The sequence below is a fragment of the Nothobranchius furzeri genome, chromosome 6 (assembly GCF_043380555.1).
Source record: "Nothobranchius furzeri strain GRZ-AD chromosome 6, NfurGRZ-RIMD1, whole genome shotgun sequence".
Lineage (NCBI taxonomy): Eukaryota > Metazoa > Chordata > Actinopteri > Cyprinodontiformes > Nothobranchiidae > Nothobranchius > Nothobranchius furzeri.
In genome coordinates this window covers 28,845,795-28,861,219 of record NC_091746.1, presented here as the reverse complement: position 1 = coordinate 28,861,219, position 15,425 = coordinate 28,845,795, and the positions used below count along the sequence as shown (strand labels likewise).

General features: G+C 43.9%; 1 protein-coding gene across 1 annotated transcript in view; it reads left to right on the top strand.

The window, feature by feature from the left end:
- The first annotated feature begins 6,585 nt into the window (after positions 1–6,585).
- Positions 6,586–15,425, top strand: part of LOC139070282 (neuronal acetylcholine receptor subunit alpha-7-like) — a 69,781-nt gene continuing 60,941 nt past the window's right edge. Inside the window, exon 1 of the mRNA XM_070552089.1 lies at positions 6,586–7,125. Within this exon, the coding sequence (XP_070408190.1) occupies positions 7,056–7,125 (70 nt within the window). The 5' untranslated portion in view covers positions 6,586–7,055. The remainder of the gene's footprint in view (positions 7,126–15,425) is intronic.

Below are 15,425 nucleotides of genomic sequence, written 5' to 3'. Positions count from 1 at the left end.
GAGTTATTTAATATAAAATTATAAACGACGAAGACAAGCTAAGTCTACACCACATTTGAAATATAGATATAAATCTATATTTATCACCACACTTGACTCTGTCTGAATACAAAGTGTGTTTATGGTCCCTGAACGAGCAAAGAATCTTAAACTCTTCTGGTTAAACATTCAAAGATCAGTCAGGTTGATATTTCATATTTATATGGACTCATCACATCTTATTGGTCTTAATTAAATGTGCAGTCGTCACGCTATAAAGTGTGACGCTACACATTGTAGGTAAATAACAAAATATCATGAATAGCGCTAAAACCACCAACATGCAGTTGTTCTATGCTCCACAAGAGGGCAAACATCTTGTGTAAGATTTTATATGACAGACTATAGGGAAAGTACCAATCCTGTTAAAGAGGCAACGCTCCCAACAACTATGAAACACATGTGGAACATTCGGTATGGAATGGCTATTAAAGATTGAATGTGAATTTCAAAAAAGGTGATTAAAAACAAATATAAAATCAGGATGTTTTGCAGGATAAATTCAACATGTTATTGTGGCAAATGAGTCCAACTTTTGGCTGTTTGCCGTTTTTATTTGTTTTGTGTGCACTTTAAGGGTCCCTTCTATGAATAATGAGATCCCAAACAGTAAACCAGCGACACATGCTGTGGCATGAATCACGTATTGTTTTATACCTGATGTTTTTGTTTGAGCAGCGCTTTCCTTGTTGACATTCATGACCTGGGCTCAAGGTTACTCTGATATTTAGCAAAATTAGGTTAGAGCATGGCACACACCCAAACCTGCACTATAAACAAACTGATGCAGAGGAAAAGTCATAAAATCGTCACTTTCTCTTTTAAAAAGATGACAGAAAGTCCAGATCAAAGACGGAGAGAAGGAAGAATGTTGACATGAGAAGATGAAGGGATTACACCTTGAGACTAAAGAAAACCGAGGAGAGTGATAGATGGTGAGAGCTACAGAAATGCTGCAGGTGATCTTGTAAGTGTCTGATGTTATCACTGACACTCACAGCTGCACCTGCAGGAGCTCAGAATGGCCAGAGAGGAATTAAGGACACAGGACTGAGAAAATGAGGAGGACCGCGAGGCTCAAAGAAGTGGTGAAACTGGAGAGTCTGAGTGAAAAGAAATTACTTTTACTAAAAGCAAAACAAAGAGAAAGAGACGGTGGGGAAAATGAGACGGCTGTGGTGAGGAAACAGATCAGGGCAGCAAATCGCCACAGTTACCCCCCCCCCCCCCCCCCCCCCCCCACACACACACACACACACACAATCATGAGTCATGGCAGTGTAAGGTGAGACGTCTGCATGGCCCGGAGGCGTCCTGCAGTCAGCACATCACTGAGGATCCTTCTGGAATAATTACATGAAGCGAGATGGTATCGCAATTAAGCGTGCACCAGATTCACCCTCGCTGGAACAAAAAAAGCTTCCATTGATGCACGCCGACACGAAATTATGTTCATCTGAATTATTTCATTATCTCTGCAGCTGCTGCAGAAATGCTCGTGAGTGAGTACAATAACACAATGTCAGAGTGATATTCTGGGTCAACAAATAACGCCTAATTTTCACTTCAACACGCATCAGGAAAATCAGCAGGAGCAGCTTCCGGAAGACACTCGGAGGAAGGGATGAACTGTCTTGTGTTTTAAAAGTAAAATAGGGAGAATATTCTCAGAATTACATGATGGAGAATGGTGTAAAAATACCCCGGATCAAAGCCAAATGAGCATAATCACCGGTAGACGGTGAGCTACACGGCTTTAAAATGTAATTACAGGGTGTCTGCAGGTTTAAGGGAGCCAAATTTAAGACTTTTTAAGACCTTTTTAAGGCCACTTTGACCAAATTTAAGCTATTTTTTAAAATTAAATTTAAGTTATAATTTCCAGCTATTGCCTGGAACCGGTGCTAACTACAACGTGAACGTGGGATTAGCCATCCAGTCACCACTAATGTTGCACTTCCCCGCTAGCATGCTCCTCTAAAAATAGCCCCTGTTCACAACCAACCGTATGTGTACAGTTCCGCTTACGCCAACATCATACACAAAAAATCCTGAACTAACTAGAAATTCACAAAAATTTGATAGAAATAAAATAATTTTGTTTATTGGGTCTTTGGTAATTTAAGACCTTTGGAAACTGTATTTAAGGATTATTTGTCATTTTTAAGGATTTTTAAGGCCTTAAATTTGGAAAAGCAAATTTAAGACTTTTTAAGACTTTTTAAGGACCGGCAGATACCCTGTAATTAAAGCTCAGAGTTCCTGTTTGGAAGGGTTTCCCACATGCATGCGTGAAAAGCGTTATTGATCCATGAGTTTTTCAAAAAACACAAGCATGCTTGCTTTTTTCTGAAAGCACCTCCAACCAGGTGCTGAGGAGTAAAAACACAGAAACTTAATTCGTCATCTTCAGAAGAGTGCATTCATCTTTTGGCCTCCCAGGACCGTCACATCGCTGCTTTTCTTGTTGTCATTGGCAACATGTAAGCATTCATGAAATATTTATTCTAAAGAGAAACACAGTGACCCCAACTTCAGAAGATGTCTGGTTGGCTTTCCTCTCAGACGGCTGAAGGAAGTCGGTTTCACACACAGACGACTTTATAAAATATTAAACTAGTATGAATTCTGTTGTGCTTCAGTTTCGATTCGCAAATCAAAAGCAGCTTTCTGGAATCAGCGGAGTGGCACGGCTGAATTGGACAAAAGGAATTCAACAAATGTGTAAAATTAGCTTTTGTGAGCTAAACAAAAATGCTAGCTATGCAAATGAAATGGAACACTTTATTGATCTCAGTGATTCTGCACCAAAAGAAACCGAGGACTCGTCCGTCAATACCTAAAGCGACACTTTCCCGTTGCTTCCCAGCAAACATTCGGACGTTTAATCAACGTTGAAAAGACGTTGTGCCGACGCGTCCCGCCATGGTTGAAAAATAGTTCCAAAATGAAAGTTGAATCGACGTCTTTTCTGGACGTGAATTACACGTAACAATTATACATGTAACAAAAAATCTGAGTGGATTTTTAGGAAATGTTATGTTAAATTTTTTTTTTATTTGGACCGTCCCACCGAGACCATTTTGGGTCGTGGACACGACGTGGACCAATATTTGCTGGGATGCTATGTTGAACTATACGTAACTAATTGTCTAAATAACAATTATACATATAACTGTAGGCACGTACGAATGTATCTGAATGGATTTTTAAGACATGTTCTGTTATATATTTTTAAGCAAATTCGGGTCGCCCTACCGTGACCATTTTTGGATGTGGACACCATGTCGGCGTCGGACCAATGTTTGTTGGGCTTCTCCTACTGGTTGAAAGTGGAATTACAACTGTTGTAAACAGCCCTGTCGCAGCCTGCTGTAGCTAGCGCTAACAACAAGCTAAAGCTCACACAAGCCAACGGATACTAAATAAGCCACAAAAGTAAAAAGATCCCCACTGTTGGACAAAAAAAAATCAGTAGAAGTCCAGTAGCAAACAAAGCCAGGTCACCATCAGTCTGTGATTTCATAGCCTCCTTTAGCTCCCTGGAACTAATGTAGGCCGCACTGATGTTCACACTCCAAAGACATTAATCTTGCTTTTACTTCCAGGCTCCGCATGATGTTGACAAATAAAGTAAAATTCCCCTTCTTGGGCTTTTCATGGACTGACAGCAAGCATGTTGGTCTTTATATTATCCAGTGGCACAGTAAAAAGCTCTTGTTGTTATGCAGGTAGACCTCCTACTAATGTTCCTACCCGAACACAAAACTTCAGGTGCGGTTGCTGTTCAGCATAGGGCTGCAGACTACTGTACTATGTGATGTTGCTCAGGTTTATGACTGAAGAACCAGTGAAACCAGTTTGAAAGCAATAGGTTAAAGCTGTTATTGCAATAGCTTAAACCATTTAATGCCGGTTACAGTAACAATATTCTAACTTCGTATTATATATATTGTGAAGATTAAAAAACTTTTTTTATTTTTAATTAAGGAAGTGGTTATGTCATATTTGTTAATCTACCTCTGCCAATAACACGACTCGGAGCAAAAGCTACTTTTGGACCACTCGGTTGTCAGGCTCCCTGAACCGCGGCACTTCCCTGGATCCTCCATTCATTATGCACTCACTTGTTTAGCAACAGAACAGCACTGGTCTATGCTCAGTAATATCAGAGACGGAGATGCAGCCGGCTGCAGGACAAGCTACCCAATGGCGGATTTAGCAATTTGGGGGCCCAAAGCGAACACAGACATGGGGCCCCCATACACTACATTTTCAACAATCTTATCTTTAACTGGATTTGTGAAACTTTACCCTCTTTTACATGAATTATTTTCACTTTTTATTAGTCCTCCTCTTTTTTCCTGTCTTTCTCTCCCTTTGAGTGCCTTCAATATTTGCTCTGCTTTCTCCTTCCTGTCAGTGCTCCTGTGCTTTTGCCTTTCTTTTTTTGTTCTTCTATTCTCCATTTTGGTCTATGTTTTCCTCCTTTTAAACATTTTCCATTGTCTTTCCTTTTCTGCTTCCTTTTGATGTTTACATTGAAAAACGACGTCACTTTTGGAAGTCAAGATAAAAGGTTTTTTAAAACAAGCTCCTTCTTTCTCTTATTGGAGCCACTAGGATAACCCAAAAATTCCATGACCTCCGCTCCGCTCCGCCCCCGCCCCGCCTTCCGCAGCCGCTCACTTCCGAACTCAGTTTTTACTGGTACCCGCTCTACAACGGCTCCGCTCCGGTGCGGAGACCTGAGGTGCGCAAACAGGCATGCGCAGGATTTTCGAGATCTTGCGATACAGTCCGAGCAATAAACGCGGAAGTTAGATCCAAACACCCGTTGTGTGGGAGAAGCATCGAAAAGAACTGTTTAATCTGCCCATCATTTGTGTTGAGAGATCAGCAGTGTTTGGATCAACAAAGCGTGACTACTTTGATAGTAGAAACTGTATTTATGGCTTACTTTTGTGCATTTAAAGTTCAACCGCCATTGATAGTTGTTAAAAGTTGTTAAACCTGTGCATATGAAACAAAAAAATGCTTTTTGTTTATCGATTGATTGTGAAATACCAGAAGTTGTGCTTGCTCCTTTTCCTGTTGGGCGGTTGTGATTGCTGTCCATTTACTGTGGAGCTCCGGCGTCCGGCGAAAATAGGATCAATCCTATTTTTGCCGGATGGCGGAACGGCAGACAGCGCACTGCGCCGCACGGCCGCAGTATTGGAACAGCTCTGATTGACTACAACGGAACCGATTTTGCTGCGGAGTTCGTGCCGGAGCGGAACGGAGATAGTGGAATTTTGGGATAACACCATGTCATGATTCATGTTTTGACTACTGCTTTGAGTTTGTTATGAATGCTCCCGCCTCTCTTCTTCTTATTTGTGGTCTTATGGCACTTGGCAAACAACAATTTGGTGCATTACTGCCACCAACTGGATTAGAGTGGAATGGCTACCAATCACTTCCTGTTTGTGCATCGGCGTCTTACAGGAATAGTCCATTGTGGCATTAACAGAGGGGAGCCAGCAGTCAGGGCTAGGGAGCCCCCCAACATAAGGGGGCCCCAGGCGGCCGCCAACCTATGTCTAATGGTAAAACTGCCACAAAGCTACCAGAGCCCTCCCAAAATACATATGTAGTCACAACCGACAAAAGACGATTGGACCTAGAAAACGGCAAAAGCGCACTCTCCTTTCCTCTGGCAATGTGGGTTTCCGGTTTTGGCTGAAGTGCCTCGATACCCAAGGGGAGGTGTGGATGTTTTGTGAAAAACCTAGCTTGTTTTGTGGGCTCTAGCGATGCATTGGTCGCGAAAGAACCGGCTCCAAGAGCCGTCTCTTTGAAGTGAACGACGGGAGCCAGCTCATCATTGGGAGCGTCCCCTCCCCTCTTGCTTTGGTGAAAGCTACAGGCGATTGGTCAACACATGTAACTGCGTGTCCAGACTGTCCACACACAGAGCAGTAGGGGCGGGGAAGAGGGAGGGTCAGACTCAGACACACAGCAGAGCACATGCGGGTGGAGGGAGACGAGAGGGAATGAGGAGGAGGAAAAAGGCGAGCGGGAGAGAGAGAGAGAGGAGAGTGCGACGAAGATGGTGAGGAAATGAGCGCCAGCAGTCGGAAAGTGGAGATTTCTAAAAGTGTTCAGTTATTAAATCCATAGAAATAATAAATATTTGATATATTGCTTTTTTTTACATTAGTAAATCATTTTACATACAGTTTTGCATTATTTTGGTTATAAATGTACTCTACACAACAGAAAATCTGAGGAGCCACTTGGGAGCTGAAAGAGCCGGCTCTTTTTGGTGAGCTGAGCCAAAAGAACCGGCTCTCTAACAAGAGCCGGAATTCCCATCACCAGTGGGCTCACTACAACAGCTTTAATGTGGTAAAAACACTTTAGTGTTGCTTTAAGATTCCAATTGCAATATTTACTGACAGCTCCAGACACACAACTGTTCTCTTCAGATTCACTAAGTGAGATTTGGTCTGACGCACAACGTCAGACTCGACTAAACTGTAGTTCGGTTAAAGAGGCGGGGCTTGTCAGAGAAGCTCTCATTGAAATTGCGTGTTTCTGCGCCATTTGAGTCATCCCGCATTCATAGTATTATGACATGGCTGGAGCAGACGAGCGTTGATGAATTTGGCGGTGTTCCCGTGAGTAGACAGGTGGTTGTCAGCAGCGCGCGCCGCTTCCACACGAAGTGCACGGGAATGCGTTTTATGTGAAATACAGGGGAGAGAGAGAGAGAGAGAGAGAGAGAGAGAGAGAGAGAGAGAGAGAGAGAGAGAGAATCTGAAGGATCCAAAGTGACTTTTGGAGTGACGCTCGATCCAATCGCAAGGAGACAGACAATTCTGTGCGCGCTTCATGGCGCGCTTGCCTGTGTGAGTGCGCGCGTGCTGGCTTCAGCATCCGACACGAGAGCAACAGGGTCATAAAGCTCCTCTTTTTCCAACTTCAACATCCCCGGCGTCCTTCAGGGGGGACCCTGTTCCGGCGCAGCTATGGAGCTCTGGAGGCGCAACGGATGCGTTTTGGTTGGGATTTACCTGTGGACGACGTGTTACTACCCAGGTGAGTAAAACCCAACAAGCACAGCATTTCTCTTCTTTCTCTTGGCAGCGAGCTGCTGAATACAAACTGTGGGCACATCTGGCTTTTTCCTGGGAAAATGCGCCATGTTTAGGTTATTTTATTGGATCATTTGGGTCATTTATACAGCAAAGACCAGAAAACTCAGATGTTACATTTTTCTGTTCAGCGATTCCACAAAATCACAACATAACTTAAAAAACATGTAGGTCAGCGTGTGTCCTGTGTGTCCGTGCGTAAAATCCACGCAGTCCTGTTAGTTACAACATCTGCCTCCTAGTAAGGAGAGCATCCCGCAGCAGCAGAAAGTCCAGGAGGTAGGTCACTGTCCTCTGCAGCTGGCTGTTAAATACAGACTGGATCTCTGCTGGCTTTAGAGCTTCTGCTGGACAGAGTCACCTCAAAAGACAAAGGATGGGAGGAAAAGTGCATGTTTACTTCTGCAGACCAACAAACACAGCAGCTAGATGTGAATCTGGAGTCTAGCATGGCAAAAGGGGGATTCTGTTCCATTTTGTTCTTAAGCTGCCGTTTTCCCCTCAGGAGCACCTATGGAGACCTATAGCTTGTGTTTCCACGTCAGCAGAGCACCATCAGTGGTTGGAGCTCCAGCAGAAAGAGAACAATGACTAGAGTGACATGAAGGGTTTCTGCTACATGTAGTGAACCCAGGTCAGTGAATGCAAGAGTAGAAGGCTGAGGAGACATCCAGGATCCAAATAGCTGTTCACATCTGCTGATTAGGGAAGATTATTCATTCATTCATCAGCCTGATGACTTTAAAGGGACATTATGGAAGTGTGACAGCCAAAACATGTATAGAAATACTAAATGTCTTCTTCATACGTTCTCCTGCAATGCCCTGGTCCTGTAGAATGAGCCCTGGCATTTTTACTGTGATTGCCTGTTTTTCTGTAAAACCACAGAAAAAGAGAGATGCTCGGGTCGAGCAGGCTGCTTCATGCGCGTTCACGCTCAGGCATCGCCCGTAGCATTTGCTATCCGTAGCTTTAGCAGCAGAGAGAGAGGCAGTGCCACTTTGTCGCTGTTCCTAACGCCTAGTGACAAAGCTAGCTACATTTCTGAGGACCCTTAGCTACTTTCTGTACAACTTTCTTCTAGATATTTCCTGCAAATTAGCAACAAAATAGCCGTTTTCACTCCGAACCGTTCTTTGAACGTTGTTTCAGCTGTCATCAAGGATATAAATGTTACAGATACAAAGGATGTCACTGGCGCTTTAGCTCACCTCGTAAGATGTCTGACTCTCATGCAGAAGAACTGGGTTTGATTCTGGTTGTGAACATAGTTTATTTAGAGTTTATTGTTTACATTAATGGTATATTTTTTTACAGTAAGATGCCCAAATTTTTATTTGAGACTCGCCGAACGGCATTGAATTCACAGATAAAAAAGATGTGGGTTCAACTTTCATTTTGGAACAATTTTTCAAGCAAGGGAAGGGAATGATCTGAGCATGCAGGAGGACTGACCCATCATAAACCTTTGTCGGCTGTGCTGAAGAGAAAGGTACAGAACCACATTATTTAATTAATTAGCTGCGTGTTCTCCTGTCCTCTGTCCTCCGGGCCACACACACACACACACACACGGGACTGTCTCAGCTGTTATTTTCGTTAAGGAGTGTGCACGTACAGCATGCGCGCCTCGCGCACGAGCCTACTATTGAAGCTGCCGTTACGTTTTTGGCCTGAGGGGGCAATCGCGAGCATAAAAATTCAAAACTCCGTAAAGTCCCTTTAAAGTAATTTTGAGGGTCAATCAGCCGGCTAAATCCATTTTTAAGTAAGAAAGTATTTTGAATGGAATCTTTTCTGAGCCTAGCATGAAACAGGTTACCGTCAAATCAAACGAGCACATCTTAAATCTCACGGTTATGGATTTCTTAGTCTGAATTTTTGGTCTGCTTTACTCCGTTCAACCTTATTTATAATAATAATAATAATAATAATAATAATAATAATAATAATAATAATAATACATTTATTTGAAGGCACCTTTCTAAGACCCCAGGACACCTAGGATAAAAATACAAATAAGAACATTCAAAACAAATATTGATTTGTCAGATGCTTGCCGACTTTTTCGTCTGATGGTTTGTGATTTTAGGACCCTGCAGCGCCTCCCAGAGGTCAACAGATCAAAGGGGTGGGAGGGATCTCAGTCTTCCTGAGGCAGGAGAGCTGCAGAGGTGAGAGGGTGGCCGAAGGCTTCTTGTGCTGTGGAGAGAGTGCACTGCCCAAAGGCTGGTGATGTGTTTGAGTTTCTGTGTTCTTTAGCAACATCCATCTCACAAACCACTGGATGGACTTTGATTATGATGGTGGCAGAGGAGTTAAGTGCCCACCCCGTAACGGAAGGGTTGCAGGTTCAAGCCCCGTCTGTTAGGCAAGACACTTTACCCGCCATGCCTGCTGGTGGTGGTCAGAGGTACTGGGCAGCTCCCCCTCCCCAGGGCTACTGAGCTGTGGCTACATTGTTGCTCATCATCACACCGTGTGAATGGGTGATTGATTGTGTTGTAAAGTGCCTTGGGGGGCTGTAGAACCCCAGAAGCTGCTATATAAAATCCGTTTTACTTTTAAGCCCATAAAGGTTTGAGAAAGATTTTAGCACAACTAGAAACCCAAATATGGTTCAAACCTTTTTGTTTCCTGCTGTAATGAATCAGATTCGTTTCTAAACACAAAATTTCTTCTTTAAAACGACTTAATAAATCAATTATTAAAAGGATTCTGACCCGGCAACATTCACCCTCCGCCCTCTTTGCTTTTCCATTTCTTGATTGATCTTTTGCAGAAATTTGCAAAAACAGCTGCTTTCCTGTGATTTGATTTTAAAACTTGGCCAAATCTCCTCTGTGCTCTGATTACCCAAGGCTGAATCAATATTTAATTTGACTTTATGGTGGCAGACTGTGGACCTCACGAGGAGTCGTGGTAATCATCACTGACACAAACCGCATCTGGCTTCATGGAAATTCGCTCATCGTAAACGCTCGCTGGGATGTTCCAGGATGAAGAAACGTTGAAAGCAGGACTGCAATCTCGAACACATTCTGTATTAATAACCTGCAACAACGAGCGACATGATCTGGGGGAGGCGTTTAACCCGGGACACGCAGAATCACAACAAACTCACTGATTAATAAAAAAAATAAGAATGTTTATTTTAGAATGAAAACATACAACACATTCTCACTCCCAGCGCGTCAAAAACAAACACTTGGTCAGCCACCCTCCGCCTCACACCCCTGACGCCAAAAGTGCCCTTTTTCATTACTTATGTGCTAAAAGGGATTTTTCCCTTTTCTAACTGCAGATCCCAATGCAGCGTAAAACTGACGTGATGGGATGTCCGCAGCCAGGGCACCAAACAAGCTCATTGTACCTCACCCTAACCTTATCCTCTTATGTAACCTTCCCCTCACCGCTATCCTAACCTTAACCATCTTGCTAGCGAACACGTTAGTGATGTGTCGGTCGCGAACGAACCGGCTCTTTGAAGTGAACGACGGGAGCCGTCTCCTCCCCCCTCCCCTCTTGTTTTGGTGAAAGCTACAGGCGATTGGTCAACATGTGTAACTGCGTGTCCAGACTGTCCACACACAGAGCAGTAGGGGCAGGAAAGAGGGAGGATCAGACTCAGACACACAGCAGAGCACATGCGGATGGAGGGAGACGAGAGGGAATGAGGAGGAGGGAAAAGGCGAGAGAGAGCGAGAGAGGAGAGTGCGACGAAGACGGTGAGAAAATGAGCACCAGCAGTCGGAAAGTGGAGATTTCTTAAAGTGTTCAGTTATTAAATCCATAGAAATGATAAATATTTGACATATTGCATATTTTTACATTATAAAATCATTTTACATATAGTTTTGCATTATTTTGGTTATAAATGTACTCTACGCAACAGAAAATCTGAGGAGCCACTTGGGAGCCGAAAGAGCCGGCTCTCTAAAAAGAGCTGGAATTCCCATCACTAATGTGTCGGTTGCTCTAAAAGCCGGCTCTACGAAGTGAACGGCGGGATCCGCCTCGTCATTGGTCGAGTTTGGACCGAGCCAACGCTATGGGGAGGTTTCAACTACCAAGGTGGAGGTTAAAAGTAGAGGGTATTTGTAACCTCCCCCTCGCCAGACGGTATGTTCTAACGTTCCCCTTGGGCGGCAAATACGAAAATTCAGTCAGAATGCATGGGAAACAGATGCTTGATCACAGTGAGAGTAACGTTTTAGGTAGCAAGAGGATAAAGGTTAGGATGAGGGTAGGGCTGCAACAACGAATCGATAAATTCGATGAAAATCGATTACTAAAAGCGTTGGCAACGAATTGCGTCATCGATTCGTTGTGTCGCACAACTCTTCCAAAAGCGCCCCCCCTTCCCGCCCGCCGTTGCGCGCAGACCAGAGCAAGTCAGATCAGCGCGAGGGAGAGCCGCAGATCAGCGCGAGGGAGAGCCGGCAGATCAGCGCGAGGGAGAGCCGGTACCGGCAGATCAGCATGAGGGAGAGCCGGTACCGGCAGATCAGCATGAGGGAGAGCCGGTACCGGCAGATCAGCGCGAGGGAGAGCTGGCAGATCAGCGCGAGGGAGAGCCGGTACCGGCAGATCAGCGCGAGGGAGAGCCGGCAGACTTGCGCTGCTGCGAACCGGTTCCGCATTGTCGCGCAGCCATCCAGGCTGCTGCTTCCAGCGCACGGTCCATTCTCAAAGTGGCGCAACCAAAAAACTATAATTAGCACACGATCGTTCTTGTCTGCACATGTTCTCTATTTTCTGTCTTATTTGTGCCTGAAGCTCGCTACTGCGGAGCTCATCACCTGTGCTGTGGTGATGTCACCTCACGCAGCATCGAAAACGCGCTCTGCGCTTTTCGGTCAGGAGATCCCTTTGATCTGCTCAAAAGTAACTGATGAGGTGAAAAGGTAAGAATCCAGGCAACAGATTTTCTGGAGAATTAAGAGGAGATGCAGGAAGATGAGAGACAGACAGGACAGGAAAATAGTTAAATAAAAACAAGAAAACAAAACAAAGTGTTGAAAAGTAAAATGTAGGTAGATTTATCTCCACTACACGTTTTTACCTGTATAAAACAATAAGTTATACACATGTTATATTTATACATCTGATACAATTCAGATCACCTTCAACACTCAGTCACACACCCAGGGCCGTTTCAAGACATTTTGGGGGCCAAGGCAAAATAACCCCCCCCCCATAACTGGGCTCCCCAGAAGCCTCTGTGTAATTCATGCCCTCTCCAGTAGTATTAGTTATACAGTGTTTATAAAAGCCCCTCAGACATTACTGACATGTTCTAATATTATCAGATGAAAAACTAAATTATCAGACATGCTGTCTCATCTGCTGCTTTTATAAACTTGCAAAAAGTAACAAAACCATTTGAAAGCCACTATTTGTGGATTCTCTGAAAGTTTCCATGGAGTGTGTGACAACTTATTTTTATCATTGATCCTATCGTCTAATCTCACAGCTGAAACAAGCATCCTTAATAATCTGTGCACAGGAAGCTTACCGATGCTGTAGTAAAACAAAAGGTATAATAATTTATTATTAATAAAACCTTGTTGCAGCACTAAAGCAGAAAAATTAGATTTTGCATTAAATATGCAAAATATTTACATATGAATTGTTTTAGAGCCCTTTTATCGGCAGAATCTGATATTAATTTAGTTCTTACAAAAAATGGGTCCCAACATGGATTGTGTGGCGTTGCCATAGTGTGACGTCATAGGCACAGATCCCCTGTCCTCTTGTTTGGAAATGGAAATATGGTCACCCTACATTAAACAAACTGTCCACCCGGGCTTTTGCACTGCACAGAGACGCTTCGCTGCCTACGACTTTGAACGTCAGTTGAGAGTCAGTCTCATGCAGACTGACCAATGAAGAGAGGGCCTCAAGTTAAGACCCTCTCCTCATTGGTCAGTCCACACGAGGTGGGTCAAAGGTTACTCTGGGCGGGTTACGTGTTGTCAGGCATTCAAGTATTGAGTATATTTACTGCATATTACAGTAAAATATTCTGTATGTGACCACATTATGGTGATCCTCGGGTCGTGATGATGGAGCCCTTGAATATTGTTGCCCAGGGTACAACAAAGTGTTAATCTGGCCCTGGTTCCGCCGTCACATTCCCACAGAAACTGGTTGATCACACCGGGGCCAGACTACTAGCGTGTGGTTTTACAACCACAATGTCCTCAGAAGCAAAAACGCTTTTAAAAGGGAGGGAGGAGTCCAACTGTTGCTGCAGGCGTGTTGTGTGAGAGTGCAGTTATATACTGGTTAATATATTTTTGGGTTCAGTTGCTTTCATGTGGCCTAATGTGAGTCTATTTGGGATCATTGGAATGATCAGCAGCAGTTCTTGATGTGACTTTATGGCAGTTGCCCAGGGCATCATCGCAAGGAGGATGGCATTCATTGACTTTTGTTTTATTTGGTATTTTTTCAGTCATTTTTGGAAATAGTGATCAATTTTGATTAATTCACAGCCTATGTTTAATTACATTTAAAATAAATGTCAACAGATGAGATAAAAAAAAACAGATGAGAATTGCCCTTAAGCTGTTTAACTTGGACCAAGCATTTTAGGTCACAGATAGATGTAGCTTAGGGTCTCTGTCTATACACCTTATAAGACAATTTAGGTGATGGCATGTTGTTTTTCTGCTATTGAACTGTTTTCTAATAATGTTGTGTTAAATAAAGTGAAGGAAGGAGAGAAATAACGTTTCCCTAGCAGTTTTTAAAAATTTCCCCATGTAATCCGATTAATCGATTAATCGTGTCGGGACCCCATCCGATTAATCGATTATCCAAATAATCGTTTGTTGCAGCCCTAGATGAGGGAGAGGGGAAGGTTATAAATAGTGAAACGTTAAGGTTTAGGTGCGGTTAAATGAGCTGGTTCGGTGCCGCATCAGTGGACATCCCATCGCGTCAGTTTTACGCTGCACTGGGATCTGCAGTCAGAAAAGGGAAAAACCCCTTTTTGCACATAAATGATGAAAAAGGGCACTTTTGGCATCAGGGGTCTGACGTGGAGGGTGGCTGACCAAGCGTTTGCTTAAGACGCGCTGGGAGTGAGAATGTGTTGGAACAGAAGGCGCACTGGGAATTCCAGTGGAGGTCGGGAAACGGAGCGCAGCGTAGGGAATTTGGGAGGTGTAGGATTGGGAAGGGCAGGTCAAGAGTCGGGGTGTGTCCGGGTGAGGAGGTCCAGGAGAGGGAGCGTGGAGAGAGCAGGTGAGCGGATCGGAGGAACGGAGAACACCAGAGAGCTGCGTCCTGAAGGGTTATGTGGCAACGGTGACTATCCTGATGAGTCACTGAATCCTGAGAAGTCTCTACTCCAGAGATGTTCCAAAAAATCCTGAAGAAGGCGTGAGCACAAAAAATCCACACAGATCAATAAGCCAAAAACACAAGAGGCACAAAATCACTGCAACACTAGAAGGCTGGAAACTACCGAGCTGTAGTAATCATCCCGCGTCGAGGTGTGCTCTCCAACTCCTTAAGTAGCCGGTCCCGCTGATCGCTAACCTGACGCAGCTGGAAGCCTCCCTCTCCTGAAACACAACTCAAAGGTGGAACGTGTGAGACGAGTACTCACCCCGACTCGTGACAACGAGGGGACCAAGATAAAATAAAACAAACGCTGAAGTTAATGCGCTGGTTTGACGTCTTCAGAACGCGCCGCACAACCAACTGTTTTCTTTTTTCCACCCAGCTCTCCAGACGCCGCACTAATAGCAGCACTATGTCTCCTGCTCCATCAGCCTTCGGTTGTTGGACTCAAACAAGCTATTTTCCTTGTCAGATGTTCAGGTTTGGTGGATGGGGATAGCAGATTGTGACCATCTCTCGCTTCAAACTCTGCAGCGATCACATTTAAAGTACTGCTTTTAATGTCAGTCTGCCTCAATTTGACTACCGACTGTGAACCAACCTCCCTGTTGGGACGCGTTAAAAATGGACTCCCATCCACAAAACTGAGTGTTTGGCCTACTGGCCTGAAGGGTCCTTTTTACTTTTATCTTTTTATGCTGGAAGCTACAAACTGTTAGGGGGTTGCCTTCTGGCCACCTGAAGCAATAATCTGGTTTCACATTAGAACGTTTCCCATTGGATGAATGCTTAAAAAAACATGTTGTTGACACATTCAAAAGAATTTGGTAAACAGTCTTTAGAAATAAAAAAAAAATATTATGAAGATGCAGCTTATATAAATGATGG